At 44.6% G+C, this 14,045-nt stretch overlaps 1 protein-coding gene across 1 annotated transcript in view; it reads right to left on the bottom strand.

Annotated features, from left to right (window-relative positions):
- Positions 1-10,784, bottom strand: part of exoc6 (exocyst complex component 6) — an 84,717-nt gene extending 73,933 nt beyond the window's left edge. Inside the window, 1 exon segment of the mRNA XM_079492230.1 lies at positions 10,663-10,784. Within this exon segment, the coding sequence (XP_079348356.1) occupies positions 10,663-10,760 (98 nt within the window). The 5' untranslated portion in view covers positions 10,761-10,784.
- Between the last annotated feature and the right edge of the window lie 3,261 nt (positions 10,785-14,045).

Below are 14,045 nucleotides of genomic sequence, written 5' to 3'. Positions count from 1 at the left end.
AAAGCTTCATTGATTCTTTTTGACAATCCATCAAACAGCGACACCCCTCGTGCATGTCCTAGTTTACAAGGGTTGGTTGAGGCGCAAGCCAAGCAGGCGTGACCATAGATATAGAAAGATAGACGCCTCTTCTGGCTCTGGGGCAGATGCTCTCCAGAGAGAGCTTCACAGAAGCTTCCGTGTACGTCACAGAGCGGATGTTCTGGTCTGACAAGTCCCGGAAAGGATGCGCTGTGATTGGCCAGTAGTCACTTGAGTGGCAGCGTGCCTTCCGCACTTCCGGCGCACTTGCGCTCCCCAGAGTGTAAATTGTTCCACCCTCCCGTCTCCCCCAACGAACTGCAGCAGCCAATGAGGCATCTATTATTTGAATAGGTGTGACCACGTAGGCTCTGATGCCTGACAGTGAGTCCATGGTTAGATTCCCAAGCCCGGCAGACCTTTGTTGCACCCCGACTCTCCTCCCTGTTCCTCTACACAGTGACTATCAATAAAAACAAGAAAATACCCCCAAAACAACAAAATCTATAACCTATGCACTAAAAAAATCACTTGCTATAGTAAAGAATGTTGGCATTTATAGATTTAGACTGCTATTTCCATTTGGTCAAAGGAGAGAACACTCCTACCACACTGGTCAACACACCAATGCCTGTGTGGTTACTGGTTATGATTCCATTCAGATTCTCCCTGTTTAGAGGAGCTACACCAGAGAACACCAAATACTTCTCCATGCAGCTTTGTTCACAAATTGCACACGGCCATACAAAACATGCAACTACTCCAGTTATGATGGGTAAAATTTGAGAACAAATTCCCACATACATTATGACACACCAATATATGTTGGACAGGAAGGTCATGCCTTTAAGACAGCTGTGTTTTGGAGTCTGTGAATTGTGAATGTCCCTATCCCTAAACTGTAGCTCACAACATTATGAGGGTTGTGTTTCTCACAATTGCGACATATTTCTCAATTGAGAAATATGGCAGGGGGCCCACACCGCTTTGCATTATTATTATTATTATTATTAAGCAACTTTACAAGCTGGCAATGGCAGACCCAAGTAGGCAAGTAGTATGTGTTTTAATCTTGTAGATCTGCTACTTTTGCTATTTTTGGATTTGAATCCTGAAAAGTAACCGTTTTGGACATGTGTCCACCTGGCAGTCAGAGACGATATGAGAATGTTCCACAGCCGTTGATATGTAAAACTCAATCCATTTTGAATAGTCAATGTTTTTGATAACGGATAGCAGATAACAGACAGTTGGCACATGTGTGGGTGATACATTGTACCTACATTTGAAAAACTTCCAATGAAATTCTGAAGAAATTAGACAGTTGGCAAAAAGGAGAGGAATAGTCTAATCTTGCCAGTATCATGAGTGGGAGTTAATTGTACCTTGTGGGGATGAAATTGGATATCTTGTGGTTAACTAGAGGTTACAGACACACATAGTCTAGAGACACTGAAACTTCACCAAAATAGATATGCCACATGAGTTCTGAGAACAACATTGGATTATTGTACACTGGTCTGTTTGCTAATCAAATAGGACCTCATTGCTGTGCAAACATAACCTGCAATATATCTCAACAGTTGGCAACTAAGTGCTACTGATATAACTGCATGCAAATGGACTGTTTTTGACCGGTGCATTTACATTCAGCGGGTGGACATGTTGATGGCGCTTTATTGTCAAGAGTTGACAATAGTGACGGTTATAGACAGTGCTGTAAAATGCCTGACTTCAATGCATAATGCCTGTTGCAAAATGTATTCATTACTCGACCACGAATGATTCCTCACTGTTAACACTGTCAACAAAGCAACAGTAAGGCAAATCTTATAAAGAGAAAGGGGACGCATCACTTGCAATAAGGAACTGGTTTACTGCAGCGCCGTGCACAGGGTTGGCATCTGTGAATATTCTGAAGCCGTTGATATGTAAAACTAATCTTCTGCTATCACTTTCCTGATAATATGATTTTTTTGAATGATTGACATTTTGAAATCAGATTTGTATCAAACGGTTGTATTTTAACTAAGAGGTTGTATTGTATTGCAAGTTGGTTATTTGCGTATCCTGGAGTGGCCTGGAAATTCCAACCCTGCAACAGCCAGTCTGCTGCAAGCAGTACCACAGCAGCCATAAATAAAGTAAACGTCAAAAACCTAAAACTGAAGATTTTGCATAATCGTTATAATAGTCACGTTTAACATTTAAGTGTCTATTTGGTTAATACCAACTCGCAATCATTTAGCTGGGGACCACCTGGAACCACCTCAGGGTCCAATCCTTTAGCTGGGGACCACCTGAAACCACCTCAGGATCCAATCCTTTAGCTGGGGACCACCTGGAACCACCTCAGGGTCCACGGACTCAATTAACTGGGGACCACCTGGAACCACCTCAGGGTCCAATCCTTTAGCTGGGGACCACCTGAAACCACCTCAGGATCCAATCCTTTAGCTGGGGACCACCTGGAACCACCTCAGGGTCCACGGACTCATTTAGCTGGGGACCACCTGGAACCACCTCAGGGTCCAATCCTTTAGCTGGGGACCACCTGGAACCACCTCAGGGTCCACGGACTCATTTAGCTGGGGACCACCTGGAACCACCTCAGGGTCCACGGACTCATTTAGCTGGGGACCACCTGGAACCACCTCAGGGTCCAATCCTTTAGCTGGGGACCACCTGGAACCACCTCAGGGTCCACGGACTCATTTAGCTGGGGACCACCTGGAACCACCTCAGGGTCCAATCCTTTAGCTGGGGACCACCTGGAACCACCTCAGGGTCCACGGACTCATTTAGCTGGGGACCACCTGGAACCACCTCAGGGTCCTCTACGGACTCATTTAGCTGGGGACCACCCAGCTAAATGAGTGTCCACGGACTCATTTAGCTGGGGACCACCTGAAACCACCTCAGGGTCCACGGACTCATTTAGCTGGGGACCACCTGGAACCACCTCAGGGTCCACGGACTCATTTAGCTGGGGACTACCCAGCTAAATGAGGGTCCACGGACTCATTTAGCTGGGGACCACCTGAAACCACCTCAGGGTCCACGGACTCATTTAGCTGGGGACCACCTGGAACCACCTCAGGGTCCACGGACTCATTTAGCTGGGGACTACCCAGCTAAATGAGGGTCCACGGACTCATTTAGCTGGGGACCACCTGAAACCACCTCAGGGTCCTCCACGGACTCATTTAGCTGGGGACCACCTGAAACCACCTCAGGGTCCACGGACTCATTTAGCTGGGGACCACCTGAAACCACCTCAGGGTCCACGGACTCATTTAGCTGGGGACCACCTGGAACCACCTCAGGGTCCACGGACTCATTTAGCTGGGGACTACCCAGCTAAATGAGGGTCCACGGACTCATTTAGCTGGGGACCACCTGAAACCACCTCAGGGTCCACGGACTCATTTAGCTGGGGACCACCTGGAACCACCTCAGGGTCCTCCACGGACCACTGATTTTTATTCATAATGTTCCAATGTGCAATGAAGGAACCTAATTAATTCACTATATTTGAGACAATTAATAATCAAGTAAAATATATAATAATAATCGTGACAGTGTGTGTGCATGTGCGTGCGTGCTCACAGTTCACATGGACGCAGCTTGTAAAATGTTTAATAATAAAATGTTTGTCAAATGTCAATGTTTGTCATAAATCGAAGTCTTGGCTCTTATCTTTTGTAAACTCTGCTAAGCCAGAAGGTCTATCAACAGTCCCTATTGTGGGCAATGGCATCTCAGCAAAAATAGGTGACAATTCAAAAGAGTGGACCAAACTATAGACTGGGGGACGTCACCTCAGGCAACAAAGTACGTATATTAGGAATCAAGTGGCTAAAAGTAAAATTAAACTTTGGTAGAGGTGGGGGTGTTGAGCACTTTGTTACTCTGATTGTCTGTGAAAGGTGCCCTAAACTTTACTTACTTACCCCTGCCGGACCTAAGCTTCATGTGAAAAGAGTTTTTTAAGGTTTTAGGTAAACAGGTGTGATATTAGCATTCTTTGCCCTCATTATACGTGGAGTGATGTCCAACACACAAGCGCTTCCAACTATCACAAGGAACCACAAGTCATCATTTCTTATGTAGTAGACTGAATAGCCTTGTTACAAAATGTGCTAAATAGTCACCTCATCTTGTCGGCACTCTGCAGCAAGTACATAATGTTTTATATTAACTTACTGTTACTAACTATTAACAGTGTGCATTAAGTAACAGGGATTGCGCTTGCATGATTTGTGAGGAGAATTGCAGTTTGATGCTGCATTCACAGTCACACTAAATCAGAGATTAAAATAGGGTGCATTTTGCATCCCAAAACGCAGTTTATAGTTAAGGGACGCAATAAAACAACCACCTCTGCATCCATGGGATGCACTACTGTACTGTTTTTTATTCTAGTTTATTTTGCTAGCTTTACTTATAATAATCATTTCTTCTTCTGTTTTCTACATGAATATAACCACATTATAACCATATGAAATGAAATGGGAGTTAAATGCTGCAATTTGTAAAAATGGCAAAATATGACTCCTAACGTCGTAGAAGTGGGACTCATAAAATGTCCCTGGGACTCATCTAAAAGACCATCCATGCATCCCGGGACTCATTACATTGAAAACCTATTTACATCACTGCTAAATGATACAAAACAGGTACATACAAGTAATTTTCCCCAGTGACATGAAGCTAAAAGTGAATATAAAACCAAACTGCTGTTTCAACCATCCTGATAATGCAAATGATTAATGCCATTTAGATTTTTATATCTGATTTGAAAAAGTTCCAAACTGCCAATGAAAGAAAATTAGACAGTTGGCAGTTGGAGGTTGGCCTCCACCAGGGCTGCGCATTGTCACCTAACCTGTTTGTGATTTTTATGGCCAGGATCTCGAGGCGAAGTTGTGGCGGAGAGGGTATACGGGTATGAGGCATTACCCCAGGTGAAGGAGTTTAAGTATCTCGGGGTCTTGTTCACGAGTGAGGGGAGAAAAGAGAGTTGAGCCAGAAGGCAAAGCTCTCTGTCTACCGAGCTATCTTCGTTCCTACTCTCACCTATGGTCATGGGTCATGACAGAAAGAATAAGGTTGTGAATACAAGCGGCTGAAATGAATTTTCTCCGACGGGTGGCTGGCATCTCACTTAGAGATAGGGTGAGAAGTTCAGTCACGCGAGGGAGACTCGGAGTAGAGCCGCTGCTTCTTCGCCTGGAAAGGAGCCAGCTTAAGTGGTTCGGGCATTTGGTTAGGATGCCTCTCGAGCGTCTCCCTAGGGAGGTCCTCGATGCACGTCCCACTGGGAGGAGACCTCGGGGCAGACCAAGGCGCAGATGGAGGGATTACATCCACTCACTGGCTTTGGAACACCTCGGGATCCCCCTAGAGGAAGTTACTAATGTTGCTCTGGAGAGGAATGTCTGGAACTCTCTGGTGGAGCTGTTGCCCCCGCGACCCGACTACGGATAAGCGTTTGAAGATGGATGGATGGTTAACTAGAGGTTACAGACACACATCTAGTCTAGAGACACTGAAAATTCACCAAAATAGATATGCCACATCAGTAGTTTTCTTTATTTAATGACAGGCCTAGTCAACAGGACTTGTGGTTGGGCTTGTAAGCTAGCAGTGTCAAGGTACTTTCAGACGGGCATCCGATTAACGCAGACGGTGTCGCCTGGAACAAAGACAGGCGCGACAACGCAAGCTAAACAGAATCCAGGTTTGGTCAGTCGCGGGCGTGTGCACGAAACAAGCACGCGCGCGACAATTTCACGGGGCTGCGCCCACGTAAATACATTTGCGTTGTCGCCCCCTCGACTTCTCCGCGCGTACAGAAACGAAAACGCAGGTCTCGTTACTACTACTTTGCATGGAAACCAGTGACATGAAGCTACAAGTGAATATAAAACCAAACTGCTAATTCAACCATCCTGATAATACAAATGTTTAATGCCATTTAGATTTTGCTATCTGATTTGAAAAACTTCCAATGAAATTCTGAAGAAATTAGACAGTTGGCAAAAAGGAGAGGAATAGTCTAATCTTGCCAGTATCATGAGTGGGAGTTAATTGTACCTTGTGGGGATGAAATTGGATATCTTGTGGTTAACTAGAGGTTACAGACACACATAGTCTAGAGACACTGAAACTTCACCAAAATAGATATGCCACATGAGTTCTGAGAACAACATTGGAGCTGTGCCGTTCCTGAATCTAGCCCAAGATCAACATCAGTCGTTTCTTTATTTAATGACAGACCTAGTCAACAGGACTTGTGGATGGGCTAGCAGCTGTCAAGGTACTTTCAGACGGCATCGATTAACGCAGACGTTGTCGCCTGGAACGACGACAGGTCCTGCTCCAGGTCTGCTCAAGAGGGGCGCGACAACGCAAGCGTAAAATAAAAGCTAAACAGAATCCAGGTTTGGTCAGTCGCGGGCGTGTGCACGAAACGACCACGCGCGCGACAATTTCACACGGCCGCGCCCACGTAAATACACTTGCGTTGTCGCCCCTCGACTTCTCTGCGTGTACAGGAAAACGCAGGTCTCATTGAAAATGAACTATAGGCGCGTCAAATCGCTGCCCGTTACATAATGAGAGAGAGAGAGAGAGAGAGAGAGAGAGAGTCAGAAGGACAGCAAGAGCGAGAAAGACCAAGGGAATGGGAAACATAAACAGTGGAACAGAAGCAGAGAGCATGATAAAGTAAGGCAAAGAGAGGCATGATGAGACAACTGTCCATCTCTGTTAATGAACCAGACCAAACTGTAGGCTAGTACATAGTGTTATCCTGGAACAAGAGGAAGAGAAAGAGAGGCATGATGAGACAACTGTCCATCTCTGTTAATTAACCAGACCAAACTGTAGGCTAGTAGTACATAGTGTTATCCTGGAACAAGAGGAAGAGAAAGAGAGGGTGAGACGGACAGAAAGGAGGGGTACAGCAGGTGTTTCCTGTGGACTGGATAGGAAGGGAAAGACAGAGACCCCCCCCCCCCCCCCTCCCACCCCTCCTCCTCTCTGTCTGCTCTACACAGTTCTGCTGCCTCTCTGTCTCCATTTCCATGAGCTGCTACAGTACTACACATATGATGCAGAAACTAGAAACCCAGTATTTGTTTAGCAAATCAGGCACTGATATGCAGAGGTCGGCCTTAGATAGATAGCAATGTGACTGGAAATACAATGTAAGGCTATTTCTAGGCACAAAAATCACACCCGTGTGAAGTGAGGGGCGCTAATATATTAAAGTCTAACTCATGTTGATAGGTGATGTAATGGTGATGTAAAACCAACGGTGACAAAACAAACATTAAATTCTCTTTATTGCTAATGTCATTTAATGTTTGTGTTAGGGACAAGATGACGTGAATTTTCCCTTCATTGTCAATGGCGTTTTTAAAACAAAAATTGAACTAAAAACAAACATTAAACCTGTATATAGGAGGGGGAAAAATGTAAAATATAAAGCAGCAAAAGACTATTAAACTCATGATACCTGAATATGTGTAGCATTTGATACATTTTTCATGCCAGACACAACGGTTCTTCCAGCAGCCGAAGAGAGTTTAAGCAACAGAACAAATCCCAATGAATGAGCCCTTTAAGTATCACAGTAAAATCATCTCGGGGAAAACAATACTTTTGACAGAAGAGTGTTTATAGATCCAGCTAGGCCACAACAGTTGAGTTAAGTACAAATCAAATAAACACTGGTAAGTGTGACAAAAAAAAGAACTAAATTAAAGATGAACGATACACAAGCAGAGGCAATAGCCCAAACTGCACTATTAAATTTAGCCTATCTCTCACCCACCGAGAGATACTCTAATTGTGGGGGATGTAACTGTTTATGCTATTTCTCATCATTCCAGTACATGTACACACTTCAACAGACCAAAGAGCAACAGCTCTATCAATAAGGCACTGTTGGCCTGGGCCATGGCTCAGTGGTCCAGGCACCTTGGCTGGTAATCCAGTCTGTCAGTGTGCCGCGGGTTCGACTCCCGATCCCGACGGCCTTTACTGCATGTCTTCCCCCCATCTCTCTCCCCATTTCCTGTCAGCCTACTGTCTGTCCCTCCATAAAATATATAAAATAAAGGCGAAAGCCACAAAAAAAAACATTTAAAAAAAATAAGGCACCGTTAAAAATCTATGTGATCGGGGACAGCCTTAAGCCCAAACCACACCAAAGGGTTTTTTACACTTTTTAAGGTAAACTACACCTAACTCATTGAGTTGCAACAAGTTGCATTGGTATGGTCTACCTTAAAAAAACGTTTTGTCCCAACCCAATACAACCCTTTGGTGTGGTTTGGGCAGTGTGAAGTAGACAAGTAGTTGCTTTTTATGTGACACAAATTTGACTCACACATTGAATCGGATTGATCGTGACTGTTTCAATCAACAACAGACTGGACCAGACAGTAGTAAGTAAAACATTACTACTTAATGCCACGTGACGTGGAACACTATTAAGAGAACTTTGCGCTACGTCATTTTGACGTAGTGGTGGCAGTGGGGTTACTGGGGTATAGTTTTCTGACTGTGGCGCTGCCTGCATCAGTGTGAGAAGATTGTAAAGGAAACATTGAATATACTATTTATGTAGGTGTTTGTCATCTGTGGTGTGTCGTGGAGACGTGGACAGACACCAGTCACTGAAGTCAAGCACAACTAATATCTGTTGAAGACTTCCCCCTTGTCATATAACCAGCCAAGACCGAGTTGGAAGAGCATGTACTTCATGTATAATTGCAGACCAAAACTTCCAGGCAATGCACACTAAAATAGCCACCACCAGCAGCCACACCAGACTGCAGGCAGCCAGGAGGAGCCAACGTCAAGACAATCTGTCACAGCCAGACATTGAAGCGTGTATAGATGGAGATGCCTGCAGCATGACGTGAATAATGCAGGATTTATGCTCCATTGTACAACAGTGTCGCAGCTCCGAAACGATCTACAAACTCGTAGATATAGATCTTATTTATGGCCTGGGCCGTGGCTGAGCGGTCCAGGCACCTAGGCCGGTAATCCAGCCTGACGGCATGCCGCAGGTTCAAGTCCCAAGTCCCCCCCCCCCATCTCTCTCCCTCTTTCCTTTCCTGTCTAATTACTGTACCCTATCAATAAAGGCAAAAACATATATCTTTATAGATATGATTTATACTCCGTTGTAGGATAAAGTATAAATAGGGCTAAAGGGCATTTGGGTGGTCTCGTACATTAAAGTGATAGCTGTTCTATAATGGGCACAGCAACAACCTCCTCATACAATCCAAGTCATTAAGTGACAGGCTCCTAAAACAGACTCCTGCATTTTCCTTCCTAGAATCAATAAGGGACAGCACAGCTCAAGTCTGCGGTAAATAATTGACATGCTGACTTTGACATTAGCTGAATTCTCTGACAGAAGGTGAACCATTTCAGCAGTCAAATACTAGATCTGCTCTGCGCCGTCTGCGGTACAGATTCTCATAACCTTGACTTGGCAAACTGATAACAGTCCACATTCAGTCTGTGCAACTATAACAAGGCTTTACCCAAGCTGAAAACTGAATGTGTATGTTGTTCATGTGAAAATCCAGAGCGCACCTGTCATGGACATCTCATCACTATCTTAGATGTTCTCAGAATAACTGTTCCAAGCAGTAATGTGTTATGAAACAGATGTAATGGTATGTGTGACTGAGTGCTCCAAGGTTTTCAGGATTGCCTTGTGCTACAAACTGCCTTGACAGGTAAGGGTTTGTCATTCTTGGTTTGTTGTGACAGACTTCTGAGTAAACCGAGTATCCCTGGGGCACACGCTTTGTGTTCTGGTATGTCTGCTGAAAGATGCAATAGGCTGCCCTGCGGGGCTATATAAACGGTGGCAGTGACTACTAGAGTATGCATTCAGCATTGCCACTTTATTTGACATTTACAAGCTTGTCAAGCCATAATCGTTACATTATCAGTCCAATTCCTCAGTAAGGCCTTGCAAGGCCATGGTAGCTCCTTTCCCAGCTAATGTATGTGACCATATACTGCACGTACATATAGATAAGGACAGGACCGTTTAAGATGGCAATTGAACTGCCAAGTGCCAACAAGCTCTTTGTCAACCGTGATGACACAACACCATGACTAAATATGACCCTGTGGGCAGATGCTAGCGTGTGGTTTCCTCTCCAACAGCCAACAGTGGCCTAGAAACACAATTCTACACAGTGGCTAAAATGGCTAACATCAGAGTAGCTAGTAGCATTAGCCAGCTAATAATAACAACAACACAGCCCCACCCACTAATGATGTTGATTTTATTTCCGACGGGGGGGTCACCTGCTGTTGCGTCACAGGACACAGGTTTAGAGCTACGTCGCATTAATGTGTACACGGCACAATGTCACCTAATTAGCCTTTATTATGGGCTAAACAATGGCTAGCAGTGGCTAGCTAGTCGGCTAGCTCCTTGGCTCAGCTCTATGGACCTAACAATGTAATGTAGCCTGCTGGCTAGAGATGCTAACGTTAGCCAACAGCTGGTGCTGTGTAGTGTAGTGTAGGGTAGGCGAACAACGGTGTAATGTTTACATTGCATTTACGTTACAGGGTTCGTGTCCGTACCGTAGAGTGGGACCGACACACGCCGTGTCGGTGCTCTCAATCTCCTGTAAGATCCGTTCGTGCTCCGTTATACACTCCAAGGTTTCATTCTCCGCCATGACGGTTGTGTGTGTGTATGTGCGTGTGCGTGCGCGCGCGAGTGTGGTGGACGGTCTGTGGAGTGTGGAGTGGACACTGCAGAGGGAACAGGTCAGTACCAGGAACTTCCGACTGGGGGCGCGCTGCAGCCGTGGCAGCAATAACCTACAGTTCCTTGGATCCGCTGGGTCATGTTAAATTAGGATATTCAGTGTGTGTGTGTGTGTGTGTGTGTGTGTGTCATACTCATTTGAGACTAGACTAATATTACATTTTCTCTCTTTAGACAGACAGACAGAACACACACACACACACACACACACACACACACACACACTTTAAGCTTATTCTACCTGAAAAGTAATTTAACACTGTCAAAAGACAGTACTGTTACTGTACCATCCACTGTCATTCAAATAATGAGGTCATCTTTATACTGGTCAGCCTCAACAGAATTGAGCTTTTTTTGTCAGGTGAAACCACCTGACTAATGAAAGCTCCTGAAAACTTCGACCTGTTTTCTAGTTGTTTAGTTTGACAGAGTTGATCAAGGTTGGAAATGAACCATCAAGCATCAACAAAATAAGATTACATTGTCGACGATTCAAGACTCCTTTAGAACTACAAAAAATAAATACATTTTGTGAATTGGATCCTTGAATGCATTATTGTCCTATAGGATGTTTGTATTTCCCCAACCAGAATGTTTGAAATAATTACCTTAAGGTGGTTCCCAGAGGTAAATCCACTGATTCCAATTCGGTGAAAATATTCGCATAAGTCTTCTCTTCATCTTTGTTCTCCTCTTCACTTTGAACGGGGGGATCTGGTAAAGCAGCATTCACTCTGTCTTTAGACATGTTTCTCCTCTCTTGGTTCTGTGTACAAGTAGAGTAAAAACTCTTGCATGCGTGGTCGGTGAGAGAGATAGAAACACACACACACACACACACACACACAGTGTGTGTGTGTGTGTGTGTGTGTGTGTGTGTGTGTGTGTGTGTGTGTGTGTGTGAATTCCAGGTCAGGCAGGGCACCTGCTATATGCTATGGTCAGCAGAAAAATAGCAAGTACAGGAAACAGAAGCCTTGTGATTCACAGAACTTTGTATCCAACAAAACAGACTTCAACAACATCAGCGTTAAAGATTGTCTCATATAAAACCAGGAAAAGACAAGCAGAAACATGGCCTACACTACTGGTATAGCTTCACAAATCACACATGGTCAGAACTAAGAGCTAGCTGACAGACTGAGCTGTGGACATGTTTCTGCCTTCAAGACAAATATCAGTGCAAACTGACAATAAAGTACTATATCATATCATATAATTTTTAAATGGTTGTTTTCTTTCTTTCTTTTTAACAAATTGTGTTTGTAAAAAATGTAGTTGTTGCCAAACCTCCCAGCGTGTACTGTTGACCTGAGTAGGCCACCAAATGTCTCCTTAGATACATATTAGAATAAATGTGTGTGGAGGTTCATGCTATCATAAGCAGTTCCCCTCACCACTGAACAGGGACTCAGCAGTTTTACCTCCATGCCACCTGACTAATGTATTAGAGTTGCCAAATGTAGCTGTAAGGATGTCTTTGTCGTTTGTTTGGTTCGCCCATCCACAATTTTACAATTTAGGCTTTTAGCAGATTACAATAAGCATTCACATACACGTACATGCAGAGAGACAGCGTAGTAGCTAGAAACTAGGATCCCAGGTAAACCACAAACCTATAGCATCAGTCAAACAGCATACTATAGAAATATCAATCTGTACATTGGCACAAGAATTTGTTTCAAAATACTCATCATCATAGCAGCCTCGAAAACGAGGATCCGTTCTCATCCATTAATTTGCTCTCCTTGTGCGCTAGCTGAAACTCCGCCTGTCTGCCATCTGCGGTGGCTGTAGAGTCCAAGATGTACTATAGAACAGAAGTGTTGGAGGTGTACGGGGTAACATAAGATGCTGGTGTCCGCTGCTTGTGCCTGATCTGTCTCAAGTTTCTGAACAGCAAATGGCAATTGTGTCGCGCCAGGATGAGTGGTCCGCTGCCAGGGCCTCCCAGTTGTCCACAGGAATCCTGGCCTTTTTGAGTAACGGTTTAAATTGTTCTGTTAAAGCACACTTAATTGCCTTGTTGTTGTTGTAACGTGCTACAAATGACATTTCCTTGCCTTGCCTTGCCCTTGCCTTGCCTTGCCTTGCCTTGCCTTGCTATTGAAACTAGGATATCAGGTGGACAAGACAAACAATGAACCTTTGACTACTGGCAGGATTACTATTTGGTGATCACCTTCATGCTCTCCAGAACAGAAAATATTTTGAGAAACATTTCCACTTGCACACAAGATATTTCAAAATCATAATTGTCGGATTGCTCCCTGGAGAATGAATCCTAGTATCATACTAATTTTGGTGACCACTTGACATTTTCGCTCTCAGGCCAAAATGTCTCGTGGCCTGAGACATTTTGAGCAAATGCTCAGCACATTTGCTCCCCAGGGAAGGAACATTTGGTTTTTCGTGACCCCATAACCTGTTCCTGCACCACCCAAACCTAAATGTTTAGCCCCCAGAGAGTTGATTGTTTGGTCTGTTGAAATTGCCTTTGGGAACATAGACCATGAAAGAAAGAAAGTTGTTCTCTGAGTTCTCTCAATGTACTGTAAATGGTGCATTCATAGCACCTTTATCCAAGGCGCTTTACATAGATTGTGCATTACATTAACCCATTCACACACACGGTTCTGTTGTTACTGCGAGAGTGAGGTCTAGCCAACACCAACTCGGGATTCCTGGATCGCTGCCCTCCACAATTTCCTAATCCAACATCAGGTTCTTGAGCTCTGCAGTGTTGTCAGCCAAGCTGTCGCGCCGCAGCACGTCTACATAGGTGGTACGCTTTTTTCCACTCCTGGCTTTGCCTTGGGTTGGCTCCCATAGAGTCAATTTACTTGCCTCAAGTTCTGGGTGCCTGACGCAGTGCCCTGCCAGCCTCATCCTTCTCTCTCGGACTTTGTCTGTGACCCGTGGTAGGTCCCCATAGAGGTCCACATTTGGGCATGCCTGACAATGAACTCCATATATGTGCATATAAGGGACACAGACAAAATATCTCGGCGGGGCATGCATTTCTAACTTGCATTGCCCAAAGGGCACCGCTGTAGAGGCTCCAACGCATAATATCTGGGTGGGGCATGCATTTCCAACTTGCATTGCCCAAAGGGCACCTTTGGGTGGGGCTGTAGAGGCTCCAACGCATAATATCTGGGTGGGGCATGCATTTCCAACTTGCATCGTTCCA

The sequence above is a fragment of the Electrona antarctica genome, assembly GCF_951216825.1.
Source record: "Electrona antarctica genome assembly, chromosome: 22".
NCBI lineage: Eukaryota > Metazoa > Chordata > Actinopteri > Myctophiformes > Myctophidae > Electrona > Electrona antarctica.
The sequence above is the reverse complement of the archived record's forward strand: the minus strand, read 5'-3'. Positions and strand labels throughout refer to the sequence as shown.